This window comes from Rhinopithecus roxellana, chromosome 8 (assembly GCF_007565055.1).
Source record: "Rhinopithecus roxellana isolate Shanxi Qingling chromosome 8, ASM756505v1, whole genome shotgun sequence".
Classification (NCBI taxonomy): domain Eukaryota; kingdom Metazoa; phylum Chordata; class Mammalia; order Primates; family Cercopithecidae; genus Rhinopithecus; species Rhinopithecus roxellana.
In genome coordinates, this window is record NC_044556.1 from 23,044,931 (window position 1) to 23,061,930 (window position 17,000).

At 41.9% G+C, this 17,000-nt stretch overlaps 1 protein-coding gene and 1 long non-coding RNA gene across 5 annotated transcripts in view; one reads left to right on the forward strand and one right to left on the reverse strand.

The window, feature by feature from the left end:
- LOC115899093 overlaps nucleotides 1-7,231 on the reverse strand; it is a 215,625-nt gene extending 208,394 nt beyond the window's left edge. For both annotated transcript variants that reach the window (XR_004058719.1, XR_004058718.1), the window contains exon 1: nucleotides 6,900-7,231. This is a non-coding gene — a long non-coding RNA (uncharacterized LOC115899093). The remainder of the gene's footprint in view (nucleotides 1-6,899) is intronic.
- A 12-nt stretch (nucleotides 7,232-7,243) lies between these two features.
- Nucleotides 7,244-17,000, forward strand: part of SLC44A3 (solute carrier family 44 member 3) — a 73,221-nt gene continuing 63,464 nt past the window's right edge. For 2 of the 3 annotated variants that reach the window (XM_010385137.2, XM_010385138.2), the window contains exons 1-5: nucleotides 7,244-7,390; nucleotides 7,852-7,959; nucleotides 11,809-11,951; nucleotides 14,896-15,032; nucleotides 15,875-15,968. In XM_010385137.2, coding sequence (XP_010383439.2) covers nucleotides 7,364-7,390; nucleotides 7,852-7,959; nucleotides 11,809-11,951; nucleotides 14,896-15,032; nucleotides 15,875-15,968 — 509 coding nt within the window. In that variant the 5' untranslated portion in view covers nucleotides 7,244-7,363. The remainder of the gene's footprint in view (nucleotides 7,391-7,851; nucleotides 7,960-11,808; nucleotides 11,952-14,895; nucleotides 15,033-15,874; nucleotides 15,969-17,000) is intronic. The other variant, XM_010385136.2, reaches the window with a different exon arrangement.

The following is a 17,000-nucleotide window of genomic DNA, read 5'->3' on the forward strand; positions in this document are numbered from 1 at the left end:
TAGTCAATCTTCTTTCCCCATACCTCCAACCATTCTCCTTTGCCCTGGATTTTTTAAAAAGCAAATCCCAGAGAGCATATCATTTTTGGTATGTAAATCTAAAAGATAAAGACTCCCTTTTTTTAGACTTAGCCCCAGTGCCATCATCAGACCCCCAAATTCTTTAATATAAATTAGTTAATATCATCAAACATCCAATCAGTGCTTACATTTCCCACAGTGTCCTCTAAATGATCTTTCATTTCTTCACTTGGTTTAATCTGGATCTAAACAATATCCACACATTGTAATTAGTTAAAATATTTGTTTATTTTAATCTATAGGTTTTCCACATCCTCTTTTCTTTCTTGTTATCTTTTTGCTGTTGTGCTGGAGGTTGTTGTCAAAACATAATGTCAATATCATCTTTCCCATTCTTGATTTTGCCAGTGGCATTCCTGGGATGTCATTTGACTTGTTCCTCTATTTCCTATATTTGTTGTTAAGTTGGTAGTCAGATTCCATTGGATTTTTCTGGCATGACAAATTTCACAGGAAGCAATATGTTCTTCCCTGGGAGGAGGCTGATGGCTGTCTGTCCCTCTTTTACAATGTTTGGAAAACTGTGATATCTTAATTCTTTTATTCCTTCTGCTTCTATAAGCCACAATAAGTCTATTAAGAGAAACCTCCCTCATCAATTATTTGATTACCCTTAAGTTCATATAAGAGAGGCAGAATATGTGTTTGATTCTTTCCCTTTAAGTTTTTGAAATGAGTTGGTCCCTAGAATTTTCTAGAGGCAATCATTAAGGATTTATTTTCATTTAGTATTATTGAGAACTTATGAACATAGACATATTCAATGTATTTCAAGGATGGGATACTTATAAGGGTTTTAGGGTCTGGCATAAGATGGGTTTTTCAAGGCAGGGATGCTGATTTAATTGGCCAGTTTGTTACATAGTAAGTTGAGAACTGGTGGGCACAATGAAGGGTAGGGAGTTGAAGTGATTTTTGAAGGGCACAGTTGTGTGGTAACCCAGTTGAGTGATCTACATATTATCCTGATGACAGCTATTATCCAATTGTCGGGCTATTGCTCGAATAGATTTTTAGGGAATTCCTAAAACTGGATCTTTTTAAAGTAAATAATAAATTTATTTGAAATGACATCTTAGTTCACAAGTGTAATAACAGTTCTTTCTTCCTTTTGTTTTTCTCCAGTACAATCTTTATTTGGTTTTGGTATTAGGTTGATGCTGGCCTCATAAAATGACCTGAGCAACTTTTGCTCTATTTCTATTTCTGGAGCAACTTGTGTATTATAGAAATTAACTGTTTCTTAAAAGTCCCTTAAAAGCCTCTAGATCTGAGTTGGGGTGGGGCGAGTTTAGGAGAGATATTTAACTGCCATTTCAATTTACTAAACACTTAGTGGTTTATTCAAATTCTCTATTTCTTCTTATACCAATTGCTGCATTTTATATTTTTAGGAACATATCCATTTTATCTAGGTTTACATATATTAGGGTTCATAACACTTTTTAAATGTTTTAATATCTTTTGTTATTTCCTTCATTATTCTGTCTTATTTTGAGTCTTTTCTCTTTTTTCCTGATCAGTCTTGCCAAAGTTTGGTCTTCTTAATCTTTTCCATGGGACTGACTTCTGTTTTGTACATCTTCTCTACTTTTCTCTGTCACTGATTTCTGCCCATATCGCCTTTCTTCCTGTTTCACTGTGTATGCCGTTGCTTATTGTGTTGAATGCTTAGCTACTTTATTTTTAACCTTTTGTTTCCTGATGGATATAACCATACATTTCCATCTAACTGGCACTTTAGCTGTGTCTCAATTTGACATGTAGAATTTTTATTAACCTTCAATTTTAAATACTTCTTAATTTCCTTTATGACTCAAGGATGTTATCTAGTAAGATGTTATTTAGTTTCCAAATGAGGTTTGGGGTATTTTTTTGGTTTCTGTTTGTTTGTGGGTTTTTGTTTGTTTTTTGCTATTCTGCTGATATGGTTTGGGTCTGTGTCTCCACCCAAATTTCATGTCAAATTATAATCCCCAGTATTGAAAGCTGGGCTTGGTGGGAGGTGATTGGATCATAAGGGTCGAGTTCTCATGAATGGGTTAGCACCATCCCCTCAGTGCTGTTCTCTTAATAGTGAGTTATTGTGGGATCTGGTTGTTTAAAACTGTGTTGCACCTCCCCCATGTCTCTCTCCTGCTCCCGTCATGTGAGACATGCCTGCTTCCTCTTTGCCTTCCACCATGATTGTAAGTTTCCTGAGGCCTCCCCAAAAGCAGAAGCCACTAAACTTCCTGTATAGTGTGCAGAACCGTGAGCCAATTAAAACTCTTTTCTTTATGAATTACCCAGTCTCGGGTATTTCTTTATAGTAATGCAAGAATGAACTAATACATCTGCTGTATTATTTGTTGTACATGAAAAATTGTCACATATGTAGTGACTTAAAACAACACACATTTATTATCTTATAGTTTCTGTTGGTAAGGAGTCTGGGCACAGTCTAACTGGGTTCTCTTTCTTTTTTAACGTCATGTACTCATGGGAAGGACTTTCCATCACATTTATCGTATTTTTTGGTGTATTAGGGGTCTCCAGAGAAGCAGAACCAATAGGATGGATGGATGGATGATAGATAGATAGATAGATAGACAGACAGACAGACAGACAGACAGATAGATAGATAGATAGATAGATAGATAGACAGATAGATATTATAAAGAGATTTATTAAAGTGAATTGACTCTCAAGGGATTATGGAGGCTGGCAAGTCCAAAATCTCCAAAACCAGTGTTCCAATTTAAGTCCAAAGGCTAGAAGCTGTTGCAGAACCAGGAAATGTCAATGTTCCAGTTCAAGTCCAAAGACCAGTAGGATGCTGTAGACAGACAGCCAATATCCCAGTTCCAAGGCCATCAGGCAGAAGAATCCTCTTACAAGGGGGATGGAGTCAGCCTTTTGTTCTATTCAGGCCTTCAACTGATTGGATGAGGCACACACATTAGGGAGGGAAAGCTGCTTTACTCAGTCCACCAATTTAAATGCTAATTTCATCCAGAAACACACTCACAGAAATACCCAGAATAATGTTTGACCAAGTATCTGGATACCCTATGACTCACCTATTCAAAATGATACATAAAATTAACCATCATAATCGGTTGGAAGGTACAGACCCCATCCATAGCCAAAGAAGGGAACTACATAAGGGTGTAAACACCAGGAGGTGGAAATCATAGGGGCCTTAAAATCTGTCCACCACACATATCGTTATTCATTACTTCTAATTTTACTGTACTGTGAAATTTATTGAGCCTTCCTTTAAGATCTAATACATGGTTTGTTTTTACTTTACTGTTTCACATGTACCTGAAAAGAGAAAGAACATGTATTCACTGTTTGATGGAAATGTATATGAGTTGTAAATATCTAATGGCTCAAGTTTATTAATTAAATTGTCCAGACCTTGCATATTTGTTTTCTGTGTGTACGTGTGTTGGGAGAGGAGAGAGAAAGTATCTACTATCTACTTGATCTATTGGCTACTGAGAGGAGCTAGTTAGAAATCTCCAACTACAATTCTGATTTATCTGTTTCTGCCTAAACTTCTGTTAGCTGCTGCTTAATAAATATTAAAGTTGTATTGTTGGGCACATTTATGACCTCCCTTATGAACTTCCTGTCTTAACTTTTGTCAGGTTTTAAAATTACTACATGAGCTTTCTTTGGTTCATGTTTGCACTGTATCCTTTTCAAGCCTTTTAACCTTTTAGTGTCTATTTGTTTTAAACAAGTTTCTTGTAGAAAACATATTGCTGAATCCCTTGTTTTCATTCAATTTGAAAGACTGTTTTTTTAATTGGTTGGTTTAAGCCACTTACATTTATTGTAATTGCTGCTCTATTTAGGAGGCAGCATGGAATAGCTCTAAGTACGGTTCTAAGTATGGGTTCTAGATCCAGACCACTTGGGTTCAGGCCTTGGTTCTGCCACTTTCTAGCAAGTTAATTAATCTCAGTTTCTTCATCTATAAAATGAGGATGATGAAAGTAATAGTACTTTCCTCATAAGGTTATTATGAGGATCAAATAAGAAACACCCAGAAAAGTATCTGGAATATATTAGGTGCTCTGAAAGTAAAAGTTATTATTAGTAATTTTATTTCTGCTATCGAATTTCATATATTCTAATTATTGCACTTTCTTTTAATTCCTTTTTCCTCTGCTCTCTTGCCTTTCATTCGATAATATTTTCTTCCACTGCTTTAAAATTTATATGTTTTATTCTTTTTTAATGGTAGTTACCCTTAAGACCTACATTCACAAATATTTATCCTTATTGATTTATTAAAGTTAACAGTTTTTTTCATCTTCCTCCCGTATGGTAGTAATTTAACCCAGTACTACTCTAAGTACTCTAAGTAGTACTGGGTTACTTATCCATTCCAGGATGAGATTTGAGCCTGAATGTAAATCAACACACAGCTTCCTTCATTGAGAAAGTTTTGCTATGGAAGTGTCAGTTGAATCAAAGAGTTTGCTTATAACATAGCTGATATGCATTCTGGTACAAGCTCCTTATCTCTTTGAGAACCATTAATTTTTTGTGAACCACCCTTTGAATGGCATTATTTTAGATCCACTATCCTGTCATTTTGGCCTCTCATTCCTGAGCCCCAAACCCCTCAAAATGTTGATATTGTCTATAATTTTAGGTTTGAGAAATTATACATATATTGTTCTTTGTTTCTAGACTTTTGAAAAGAGTTTTTATAAGTCAGGTTTAATGAAATATAGTTTGCATACAGTAAAATTCACCTTTTCTAGTGTACAGTTCGACAGATTTTGACAAATAGATACCATTGGGTCATCAGTACCATTCTCAAGATAATGGAATATTTCTATCACTTCAAAAAGTTTCTTCAGATTCCCTTCACCCCCAGCACCTGACAACCGTTGATCTATTTTCTGCCTTTTCCAGAATGTCACATAAATGGAATCATAGAGTAGCTTATTATATCTGGCTTTTTTTCACTTAACATGCATTTGAGATCATCCATGTTTTTGTATATGTCAGAAGTTTGTTCCTTCTTAATGCTTAATTGTATTTCATTGTATGGATGCATCACAGTTATGCATAGCCACCCACCAGTTTCTGGACACTTGGGTGGTTCCTGGCCTTTTTTCTAACACAACAATAAATTCAGCCTAAATATTTGGCCACTCTCATGTTTTATATATTGTATCATCTCCTTAATTTGTTTATCTTCTTGTTTGATTACTTCCTCCAAGAATGTCATTCAAATGAATCTTCCATAAGAATATTTGTATTATTAATACATTCTCATATTCTAATGACAATATGGCTTAATAGAACGTAAGTTCAAAGTTATGCTTTTAAATATTTACACATAGAAATATTTCACTTGAGATAAACCTTTTCAATCTGAAGGGTTTTTTCTACCTTGAAATTTATCTCCATTATATCTTCAAATATTTCCTCCTCTCCGTTTTTATATTTCTTCCTTTCTATTCTAGTTTTATCCTCGGTATAAGCTAGAAAATTTACAAATAAGCTAACTTGTTTATTAAAACTTTTTCTACTGCCTCTGGAGGGTTGCTGAAAGTGCTCTTCCAATTACTAATTTATCGTCAGCTGCATCTTTTAGACTATTGCACATTACTAATACGTAGCATCAATATTCATTCTAATTATTATTTTTATGCATAATATCTCTGTTTTAGTTTCATATTTTTTCCTGATTCATATTACTAATGTCATAACTCATTTTAAATAAATTTATCATGCTTATTTAAAAATCTTGGTCCATCTGCTCTACTGATCAGTTTCAGATGGCGTATGTTATTCAACTGTGATCTTTTAACAGTAGTTGCACTCCTCCAGTTTCGAATTCTTTGTCCTGTGAATTCATGTTACCCTGGGGTTTCACCAACTCTGTCTGATAAACAAGGAAGGCCCAGTGAGTTTGGAGTGGGAGAGTGGTGTGAGCCCAGAAGGAAATCGCTGGCACTGTCTGTCACTCCCAGTTTCTGCCACTTTCCCAGATCTTTCCTCCAGTCAGGTTTCTACCCTTAGGGAGAAGCAGCACCTAAAGGAAGCAATTAACCTAGCAACCCTGAGGGTGGCGGGGGAAGGTAGAGGCTCGATTGGGAGGAGGTGGGGGGAGGTCAGTCTGCAGTATTTTTGGTTTTCGTTTTTTTTTTTTTTTTTTTTTTTTTTTTTTTTTTTTTTTTTTTTGAGACGGAGTCTCGCTCTGTCACCCAGGCTGGAGTGCAGTGGCCAGATCTCAGCTCACTGCAAGCTCCGCCTCCCGGGTTCACGCCATTCTCCTGCCTCAGCCTCCCGAGTAGCTGGGACTACAGGCGCCGCCACCTCACCCGGCTAGTTTTTTGTATTTTTAGTAGAGACGGGGTTTCACCGTGTTAGCCAGGATGGTCTCGATCTCCTGACCTCGTGATCCGCCCGTCTCGGCCTCCCAAAGTGCTGGGATTACAGGCTTGAGCCACCGCGCCCGGCCGGTTTTCGTTTTTTAAATTCCTCACCCCAACAGTGCTTTTGTGCTGGTCTGATATTACCTGGAAAACTACCCCACCAGTCGCTTCGGTTGGACACTACCATTTCAATTGTGAAGTCAGGCAATGATTGTCCTAAGGCAAGGTGGGAGAGAAGTCTGAGTAAACCACCTCAAGAGCGCCGGTCTCCTGGAGTGTCTGGGTTCGACTCCTGCCTCCACAGCTTACTGTGTCTCCTTGAACAAATTGCATCACCGCTGGCTGTGCCTCAGTTTCCCTCCTCCGTAGATTAGGAATAACAATAGCAGTGAGAACAGAATCCGGCACACAGTAAATGCTGCTTACCTGTTTGCTATGTAGAATACACTGTTGCTCGGCCCTCAGGTAGGGTCTGCTGAGACTTTCTACTTCCTGCTCAGAGCAGAGGCCGACCACCCCCCCAAGGTCGTGGCGGCGCAGGCTCAGCTTCAGTCGTCAAAGTGCATATCCTGGGAGCCGCTGCCGCGAGGTGGTTGAGGCAACAGGGCAGGGAAGCGTCTCAGCCTTTTCCTCCCACCAGAGCAGGACCCCAGCTGACAGCGGGTAAGCTGGGCAGAAACCCCTGCCGGGAAGAGGCGGACCCAGTGGACCGCGGCGCCCGCAGTCGCCGGACCAGGCGCAGAGGCGAACGGGAGGCGGCGCTGCGCCCTGCCGGCCCCTCCCCGGCCCGGCCCCGGCTTCAGCCCCAGCCCCGGCTCGCGGGCGCTGAGTCTCCGCGTACCGGAGGCGGCGGAGGCTCCCACTCACCGGCCCCAGCTGGCCAGCGCACGATGCACTGCCTGGGCGCCGAGTACCTGGTAAGCGCCCACAAGGTCGGCCCTCGGGGGAGGGTCGGGTCGCCCTCCGGCACTCACCTGCCCCGCCGGACGCTTCCGCCTTTCCAGCGCCTCGGGGATCCCGCCCCCACTTAGTACCTTGGGGCCACCTGGCGGGGAGGACCCTGGACCCTGCTCCAGGGCCGGGGTGGAGGCTGGGGAGACGCGGGCCGCGGGGCGCAAACTTGGGGCCGCCCTCAGGTGCACCTCCAGGTAAGCACTTGTCGGCAGGGGGCTGAACATCCGCTCCGCACAGGGCAGGTGTTTCAAAGGCTGCGTGAAAGAGCTTCCGGTGGCCACGTAAAAAATAATAATAATAATAATTTTTAAAATTTAGAAAAAGATTGGTTACTTTGACCACTCTTCGAGTAGATTTGGGTTCGGTTTCCAGGTTGAGTCCACTTGTTTATCTTCTTTTTCTCAACTCTCCCTTTTTCTGGAAGGTTTCTGCAGAAGGAGCCCCTAGGCAAAGGGAGTGGCGACCCCAGATTTATAGGAAATGCACAGATACGGCATGGTTATTCCTGTTCTTTCTCTTTTGGACTGGTTTGGTAAGTGTGGGTGCTTGGGAGGAAAGAAGCCAGAGTGTGTGTGGCGCGTCTAGAAATAACTCTGTCCCAAATGTAAATCGTAGTTGGTGCTGCAGTGAGAGACTTCTGCCATTAACCCACAATAAACATCAGTTAGTACTCGGGATAATTCTTGTCCTAGACTCGCTAGAAAGGCTGTCTTTTTGCTACAGGCCATTTTCTAAGGGGTGACTCCATTAGGAAATGGGAATTAACAGTTTGCAACGTGATTGCTATTTAGTAAGGCCAATGTGTCTCCTCTTACTATCCGAACTTACTAAACAGAAGTTCTTTTACTACCTACCACACCCCCAAATCAAATATTCCTAAGCTTTTGGTGCACCTTTAACAAAAGAAAAGCCAGGGTAAGCCTAGCAATAAATTGCATTTCCTTTAGCTGAACATCACACACGCACGCACACACACACACACACAAGATATGTTGTGTTTAGCAGCCAATACTGTTAACCATAGCTAACAAGGAATGATTTTTCCTACTGTAGTTTCCAGGTATGTATGATTGCTGGTAAACCCCATCAGGCTGTGCAGTTATAATCCTGAGTCTGTTGGAAGTACTGATTTTAGAGTTGTAGGTAACAGCAGAAAACGTCTCACCCGACGTTTTCAAAGGCCACTTTCACGAAATCATCCATGCCAGGCTAAGGCATGCTATTTGCTGCATGGTAAATGATTAATTTATAGAGCAGGGTAATAACTACCAGAGAGTAATTACCTTTGTAGAAAAGAATTCCATCTGAATAGGCCCTAAAATGTCATGTTTGTTCTTCTTTCCAAGTAAGAAAGGCATTTGTTCACTTGTTGACTTCAGGCATTTGTTCACTTGTGATCCGTTTCACCTAGACAGGTTTGGTTACAGGCACAGTGGAAGGTTAGGTCTGAAACACATAATCAGACTTTTTGCTGCTTGTGTTGGAACTCTCCTCTAGGAGCTGGGAGAGACAGTGCACCTACAATACCTTCTGCCTAACTTCACAGATGGTTGGTGTTTTTATCTGAGACTGCTGCTGTATAAACGCAGGCAGGGACTGGCCTGCCTTGTGCCTGGCAGCTTTGACCTCAAGCTGTTATTGTGATTTAATGATCTGCCTTAGCCCCACCACAGCTTCAACCTAGGACCTCACTACCAAACTCTCAGCCCAGCAGCTGAGATTCCTGGAGAAAGGCTTTGTAGATGACCTATCACAGCCTGAAGAATTGTGAACCATCTGAGAGGTGGCACGGAGCTGGAAACTGCTTTAAAGTTACATTTCATTTGTAAAATAAGTCTGAAGTTTTTAATATGTCCAAGTTCTCATTACGGCTTTCTGTTTTAAGAGTCAGAGTCCTGGCCGGGCGCGGTGGCTCAAGCCTGTAATCCCAGCACTTTGGGAGGCCGAGGCAGGCGGATCACGAGGTCAGGAGATCGAGACCATCCTGGCTAACACGGTGAAACCCCGTCTCTACTAAAAAAATACAAAAAAAAACTAACCAGGCGAGGTGGCGGGCGCCTGTAGTCCCAGCTACTCCGGAGGCTGAGGCAGGAGAATGGCGTGAACCCGGGAGGTGGAGTTTGCAGTGAGCTGAGATCTGGCCACTGCACTCCAGCCTGGGTGGCAGAGTGAGACTCCGTCTCAAAAAAAAAAAAAAAAGAGTCAGAGTCCTTTCTTAGCTCCCTGGCTCTTAGTATCTTTTGCAACATTTTTTAGTTGGAGGTATTTAAAGCAGAGCAAGGAGTGTTTTGTTTTAGGGTTTTGTTTTGTTTTAGGGTTTTGTTTTGTTTTGTTTTGTTTTGTTTTTTTCCTGTCTCCATTGCTCAGCTTTCAGGTCTTGTGACAGATGTCATGACTGGTGATATGCCCAACAGGATTATTATTGATGGTGCTGCCCTGAGTTAGGACTGGACAAAGACTTGGGGGAAGGAGCCACAATTATAAGCAGAGATGGTTCTTGCAAATGCAGCACCAGCCTGTGTTTATATTTGCATTAAACACAAGGAACAAAGTCTCAAAGTGTGGACTGTCTCTGCCTCTACTTACCCCTCCAGTATCCTCTCCCACCCTGCCTTTTCCTATTCAACCCTCAGGATTCCATTTTCCTGATTTTGCAGGCACGGTTGACAGTGACCACCTTGGTGGCCCCACTAGACCAGTGTACACACCTCCTATATCACCTCTCATATAGAATCACAATTGCATGTTTGAAATTAGGACAATGAAAGTTTATAGTAGTAGTTTTTTGGAAGGCTGAGGCAGGAAGATCCCTTGAAGCCAGGAGTTCAAGACCAGCCTGGGCAATAAAGCGAGACCCTATCTCTACAAAACATAAAAATAAAAAATAATAATCATAAAGTTGTAGTTTTATTAGCAGGGACTCAGGAATACTCAAAAACCACTCCCACCTCTCCTACCCAGAAAAACTTTCCATTCTTCAACACAGGTTTCCAAAGGAAAGAATGATGGTACATGGAAAACATCACTTTGTTATTAGATTACTGGTGAGCTGGGGAGAAGCACATGACCCCTTTCTTCCCTCTAAGTCCAGACACAGTCAAGACCTTACTACACTCCAACTCGAAAGGATGGGACAAGCATGTCAAGGCACAGTCAGCTTGCCGTGCCAGCCACATTGGCAAACAGAGTCACACCTACTCCACAGCCTTTAGGTAAAGGGTGAGTGACACACACTACTAGCAAAGGTGACCCATTCATTCTAGAATCTCACCAGTTAGACTTAGGAGGATCTTGGAGAGTGGGGAAGGACAGGGAGCCTCCTTCCCCAGGAGGTCTGCAGCCCGTAAGTCCTGCTTGCCTTCTAGGGTGGGTTCCTGGAGGGCAAGGAGTAGGTTCTGGTCATTCCTGTGTCTCCCAGTAACGAAGTCTCAAGCACACACTGGGCACTTGAAGAATGTTTGTTATTTTGATTTCTAAATTAGTAATAAATGCAGAATATCTAGAAGGTATTTGAATTTAGCACAATGTACCTTTGCAGCATAAGGTATCAATACTATATATTAATGAATGGTGTATTATATCTGCTCTCCTGGAATGAACTTGTCAATATAGAGTATTAAATGGTATCCTATATATTGTATACAGTAGTGAGAAATTTACTAAGTTTGCATTATGGGAAGATACATATTCAATCTTGGCAGAGAGCCTGTCAGTTTAATGGCACAGTTTTGAACGGAAATTTCAAATATTCCACATTCACTATGAGACTGGATAGAAATGATGATAGATTGCAAGATGTTCTTATCCAACAGAATTCCTGTGGTTCTTTATTTTGTACATCTTAAGCAGTTATTCCAAAACACTATTTGCAGATTTGTGAACAGTATTTTGACACATATCAACTGTGTTGCTTCTGCAGAATCCCCTAAAAGTAAGAAGAGAAAAAAACAAAAATTAGTGGGGGGAAAAAAAAGAAAAAACCTCAGGGAAAGAATTAGCATAGCCCTGAAGCACTTAAATAAACCAAGAACCTCAAGGGAAGAAAAATTGAGTTGTACCAGTCAAGTTAGACCAAAAAGAAAAATGATAGACTCTTAAGGAAAAGTGTAAAAAGCACAAAGAGGTAAGAAAATGGAGAGAAATCTGTTTCAGTGGATTAGATTCTCTCTCTACCTAAATTTACAAATAGCAGAAAAGCAGGATGCTGATAGACTGGAGTTGTTGACCCTTGCTGACAGACGAAGGGCTGTGATTCTGGAGAGCTTCTCGTTCCACCAGGCTCCATTTTATATCAGCATCTGCAGGGGTGTGGGGCACTGTGTGCTCAGCCCTTTGGCCAGGCTCTCATATGCCCCTGGTTTTATGCCCCCGGTTTTGCCAGGTGTTTATCATGGGCTACTCGGTGGTGGCTGGAGCCGCGGGGAGACTCCTCTTCGGCTATGACAGCTTTGGCAACGTGTGTGGCAAGAAGAACTCCCCTGTGGAAGGGGCCCCTCTTTCAGGGCAGGACATGACCCTAAAAAAGTAAGTATCTAAGTAAGTCCCCAGTCTGTAAGGAGCTGAACCTCAAAACTTTGTATAAATTCATCACTTAGAGCCTGGAAACTGTTCCCATTCAAAACTCTGTCAGCCTCTTTCATAAAAAGGAAGGTTGTGTGTATAGTACAAGTAAGAGTACAAGTTTTAGAATTAGCAGTCCTGAGTTCAAATTCAGCCCATGCTACTTTTCAGCTGTGTGATCTTGGGCAGAATACTTAACCTCTCAAAGCCTAGTTTGCCTCTCTCTAAACTAGTTATTATACCTGCCTCACAAGGTTGTTTTAAGGATCCATGAGACACTGCATGAGCTAAGGTGTGATAAACGTTAATTGCTGCTATTATTCTCCATAAGGAATTAGAATCATGTTACCAATCGTATATGTTTGAACCCTACATCATCCACACATTTTTTCTATGTGGAAACACCTGAATGCCACCTGGAACGCTGGGGACCTGTGTCCCACTCCTGCCCCAGCTATGGCACTACGGTGTTGCATTCTTCCCCGCACCCCGCTACCCCAGCTCCCACAGGGAAACAGAAAGGGGAGAGAGGAGATGGGAATCCTCTGGAGGGGAGAGAAATCCCCGACCATGACCTTCTAAGATGGAGACTGCCTTGTAAGAATTTTTAAGATTTTAGCTCTTGCTTCACATGATGGAACAAACAAATGATTTTTTATTTATTTTTACTTTTTATTTTTTTGAGACAGAGTCTGTCGCCTAGGAACAAAAAAATGATTATTTATTTTTACTTTTTATTTTTTTGAGACAGAGTCTGTCACCTGGGTTGGAGTTCAGTGGTGTGATCTCGGCTCACTGCAACCTCCACTTCCCGGGTTCAAGCGATTCTCTTGCCTCAGCCTCCCAAGTAACTGGGACTACAGGTGCCCGCCACCATGGCTGGCTAATTTTTGTATTTTTAGTAGAGATGGAGTTTCACTGTGTTAGCCAGGATGGTCTCCATCCCCTGACCTTGTGATCTTCCCACCTCGGCCTCCCAAAGTGCTGGGATTACAGCTGTGAGCCACCACACCCAGCCAAAAAAAGGATTTTTAAGACTCAATAATAAAAGTCGCTCCTAGAAGAGAAATCCTAAGGATCTAAATAAATCCTGAATATAAGTTTGGAGTCACCAAATACAAATCTCAGACTAGGCCTCTTATCCTCCTGTGTGTGCCTCCTAAGGGGGCTCTTGCTATTTCTGGACACGGACTGATGAGGGGGCATTTTCTCCTGCACTTGTAGAGCCACTTACAAAGAAGACAGGAGGAGGAAGGGCAACTTAGATGCCCATGTGCTCCCTTTTCACATTGTGTTCATAATGCAGTGTCGAGAAACAGTCATTCCTGGTTGAAGTGAGTATACATTCCATTATTCTCAAAAGCGAAAAGGTAGAAGCAACTCAAGTGTCCATCAATGGTTGCATGGATAATCAAAATGTGATATGTACATTACAATGAATTATTAAAAAGGAAGGAAATTCTGACACATACTACAACACGGATGAACCTTGAGGATGTCATGCCAAGTGAAATAAACCAGTCACAAAAATACAAACATTGTATGATTCCACTTATAGGAGATATGTAAAGTAGTCAGATTCCTAGAAATGGAAAGTAAAATGGCGATTGCAAAGGGCTGGAAGAAAGGAGGGTGGGAACCTTTTGTTTAATGGGTACAGATTTCAGTTTGGGAAGATGAGTTCTGTGAATGAATGGTGGTGATGATAGCCCAACGTGAATGTACTAATGTCACTCTACACTTAGAAAGATTCAGATGGGGCTAGGTGCGGTGGCTCATGCCTGTAATCCCAACACTTTGGAACACCAAGGTGGATGGATCACAAGGTCAGGAGTTCAAGACCAACCTGGCCAATATGGTGAAACCCCGTCTCTACTAGAAATACAAAAATTAGCCAGGCTTGGTGGTGGGCACCTGTAGTCCCAGCTACTCAAAGGCTGACACAGGAGAATCACTTGAACCTGGGAGGCGGAGCTTGCAGTGAGCCAAGATTGGGCCATTGCACTCCAGCCTGGGCGACAGAGCGAGACTCTGTCTCAAAAAAAAAAAAAAAGAAAAAGAAAAGAAAAAAGGGATTCAGATGGTATATTTTATGTATATTTTAACACAATTTTTAAACTTTTTCAAAAATATATACATCACATGCCCAGGAAATCTGTTCCTCATCTCCTCTTGCAGCCACCTTTCTCCCATCCCCAACAGGGGGGAAAAAAACCTTCTGGGACCGCTTCTCAAGGTCTCTCCCATAGAGGACAGCCTACAGGGTCTTCCTCTGCCATTCCTGGGGTCTCGGAGCCTGGATAAGTGGTGCACAAAGGTCTGGAAGCTGTGGCTGCTAGCGTATAACCTGCTGATGGCAACACCAGTTTCGTTCTTGTCCCTGCTCTACCCTGCCCTTGGGGAGCTCTAGAAGGGATCTCCTGAGTGTCCTGGCTCTCAACCTGGGAGAAAGGGGGAAAGACAAGCCTTTAGTTCCCAGCCTTGGCCCCTCCTTTTCAATTCTCACTTCCCTGTGTTCAGTCATTCTCTGAAGCATATTTGAACACTCTTAGGTACGGAGTCCACTGAATAGTTTGTGCATTGGCCTGATCTAGTGATCAATGGACAGTTTAATCAATCGCTTCTTTTCCTCAGATTTTCTCAGGTAACTCCTAGTGTTATCCCCCAGAAAACACTAAATCTGGAGAAATAAAGTTTTGTTAACATTTTTGGATCATTTCCAAGCTGCACAGCCTCACGGATGACCACCAGTAGGCATAATAAGTGTTCAATTACGCTGAAACAATTATGAATGTGTGCCTGGGTGATCCCTGCATTTGATAGCATGTGGATATTTTTTAAGGCCCACAATTAAGCCCAGTGAAGAGGCAATGCTCTAACACATTCTTCTGTTTCATCTATTTCCTAGACACGTGTTCTTTATGAATTCCTGCAACCTGAAAGTCAAAGGTATGCAGCTCGACCGCACGGCCCTCTGTGTATCCAGCTGCCCTGAAGAGCAGCTTGACTCCCTGGAAGAGGTCCAGCTGTTTGCAAACACCAGTGGTAGGTACTGAGGCCTGGTTCATTCTTTTCCCCATGGTAGGGTAAGCTATGGGAACTTAGATGAGATCATTTATCCTAACCCTGCTTTCTCTGGAAAGCTGGAAGGTTTACTTCCTTGTGAGTGCCTCTTGTGTGGAAAAGGCCGTAAGCATGTTCTCTTGAGCTTGTTCAGGTTATTTTTGTTCTGTATGGATTTATCTGACACCCTAGCTGTTCCATGTATGCTCCCTGCCACTGTGGGGGAATGGTTGTCCACAGATAGAGGACACAGCCCACATTTGGGACCAAAGGCAGGGTCAGAAGGAAGTCAAAGAGCTCCATGCACATGGGCACATCCAGTCCTAGAGATGTACGGGCAGGGTGCGGGTTGAATTGCCGACAAATAGGTCTTTTCATGAGATTGTCGGAGCTAAAAGATACTTCCACTGAGCAGTGAGATACCACAAGTTGTACCAAAAGCATTTGTATAACTGAAATGCCTTGTACTGGGTCCACTGTTTAGAATTTTATCTGCCTGAAAAATGGTTTGCCAGATTTTTAGAAATTATTTGCAAAGCCAGGTTTAAACTATCAAGCTTCTACAAGAAATTGTTTTCAAATACGCTTCAGATTATTTTAGGACCAATCATATAACTTTTAGTTTTGAATTTGGGGTTTTGAAGAGAAAGTAAGGAAGAGAGGCCTTCACTAGACCTCAGATTGTATGACTATTCTTTTTGTGTTTCTGTCACCCATAGACCTTGTAGCTGATTCTTTCTCCTTTCTGGTTTGGTAACATGACTGCGATTTCCTTACTGACTCACCTGGGAAGATGGTATAATGTCTATGTGTTCTGCTTCCAGGGTCTTTCCTATGTGTTTATAGTTTGAATTCCTTCAACTATACCCACAGTCCAAAAGCAGACTCACTGTGCCCTAGGCTACCAGTTCCTCCAAGGTAAAAGCTTCCATACTTTTTCCTTAACCCTCAACAAAAGTTACTGGGTACTTGGTGTGCATCTGTTACTCTTATAGGCATTGTGAGAAGGAGAGATCAGAAGAGCCCCTGCCTGCAGGGAGCTTACAATCTATGGAAGCCAGGGATAAAAACATGGCAGGACTATTTGCAGTATGCCTGTGGACAGTGGATTAGAAATCAGGCTAAATAAGGAGAAAACTCAGCAAACAATAAAAATACACGTAGTCTTCAAAGAACACTAGAGCTAGCAAGAAGTAACATATGAACTATTACTAACAGGGTGATTTTATAAATTAGTGTGTATTTTTTTCTACTCCAACTATTTATTGCAAAGTGGAAATCATTTACTTTGGCTGGGCATGGTGGCTCATGCCTGTAATCCCAGCACTTTGGGAGACGGAGGCAGGCAGATCACGAGGTCAGAAGATGGAGACCATCCTGGCCAACATAGTGAATCCCCATCTTTACTAAAAATACAAAAATTAGCTGGGCGTGGTGGCACGTGCCTGTAGTCCCAGCTACTTGGGAGGCTGAGGCAGAAGAATCGCTTGAACTCGGGAAGTGGAGGTTGCAGTGAGCCGAGATCACGCCACTACACTCCAGCCTGGTGACAGAGCGAGGCTCTGTCTCAAAAAAAAGAAAGAAAGAATTTACTTTTGGCTTTTTATCACAATCAGACTTTGTTAGTTTTTATTGCTCTAGATATCTTCATAAGAAACAGACCAGATAGACAAGGCCAAGTGAGCACCACACCTTTCTTCTCAGTGAAAACAGAAAGCACAGGTCCTTGTCAAGAGTACACTTAGTGGGCTCCTTGCAAGGTCTTATTCACCCCTATAAATTAGTGTACTACCTGACACATGGTAGGCACCTTACAAATATTTGTAGAATAAAGTTGTAATGATGGAGCAGTGGTTACATTGCCATGGCGAATGGCACATGTTTATACCTTTGAGAAGGGAAAGATACAGTGAGTATTTATTGCCACCATCATGATGCTGACATGTACTA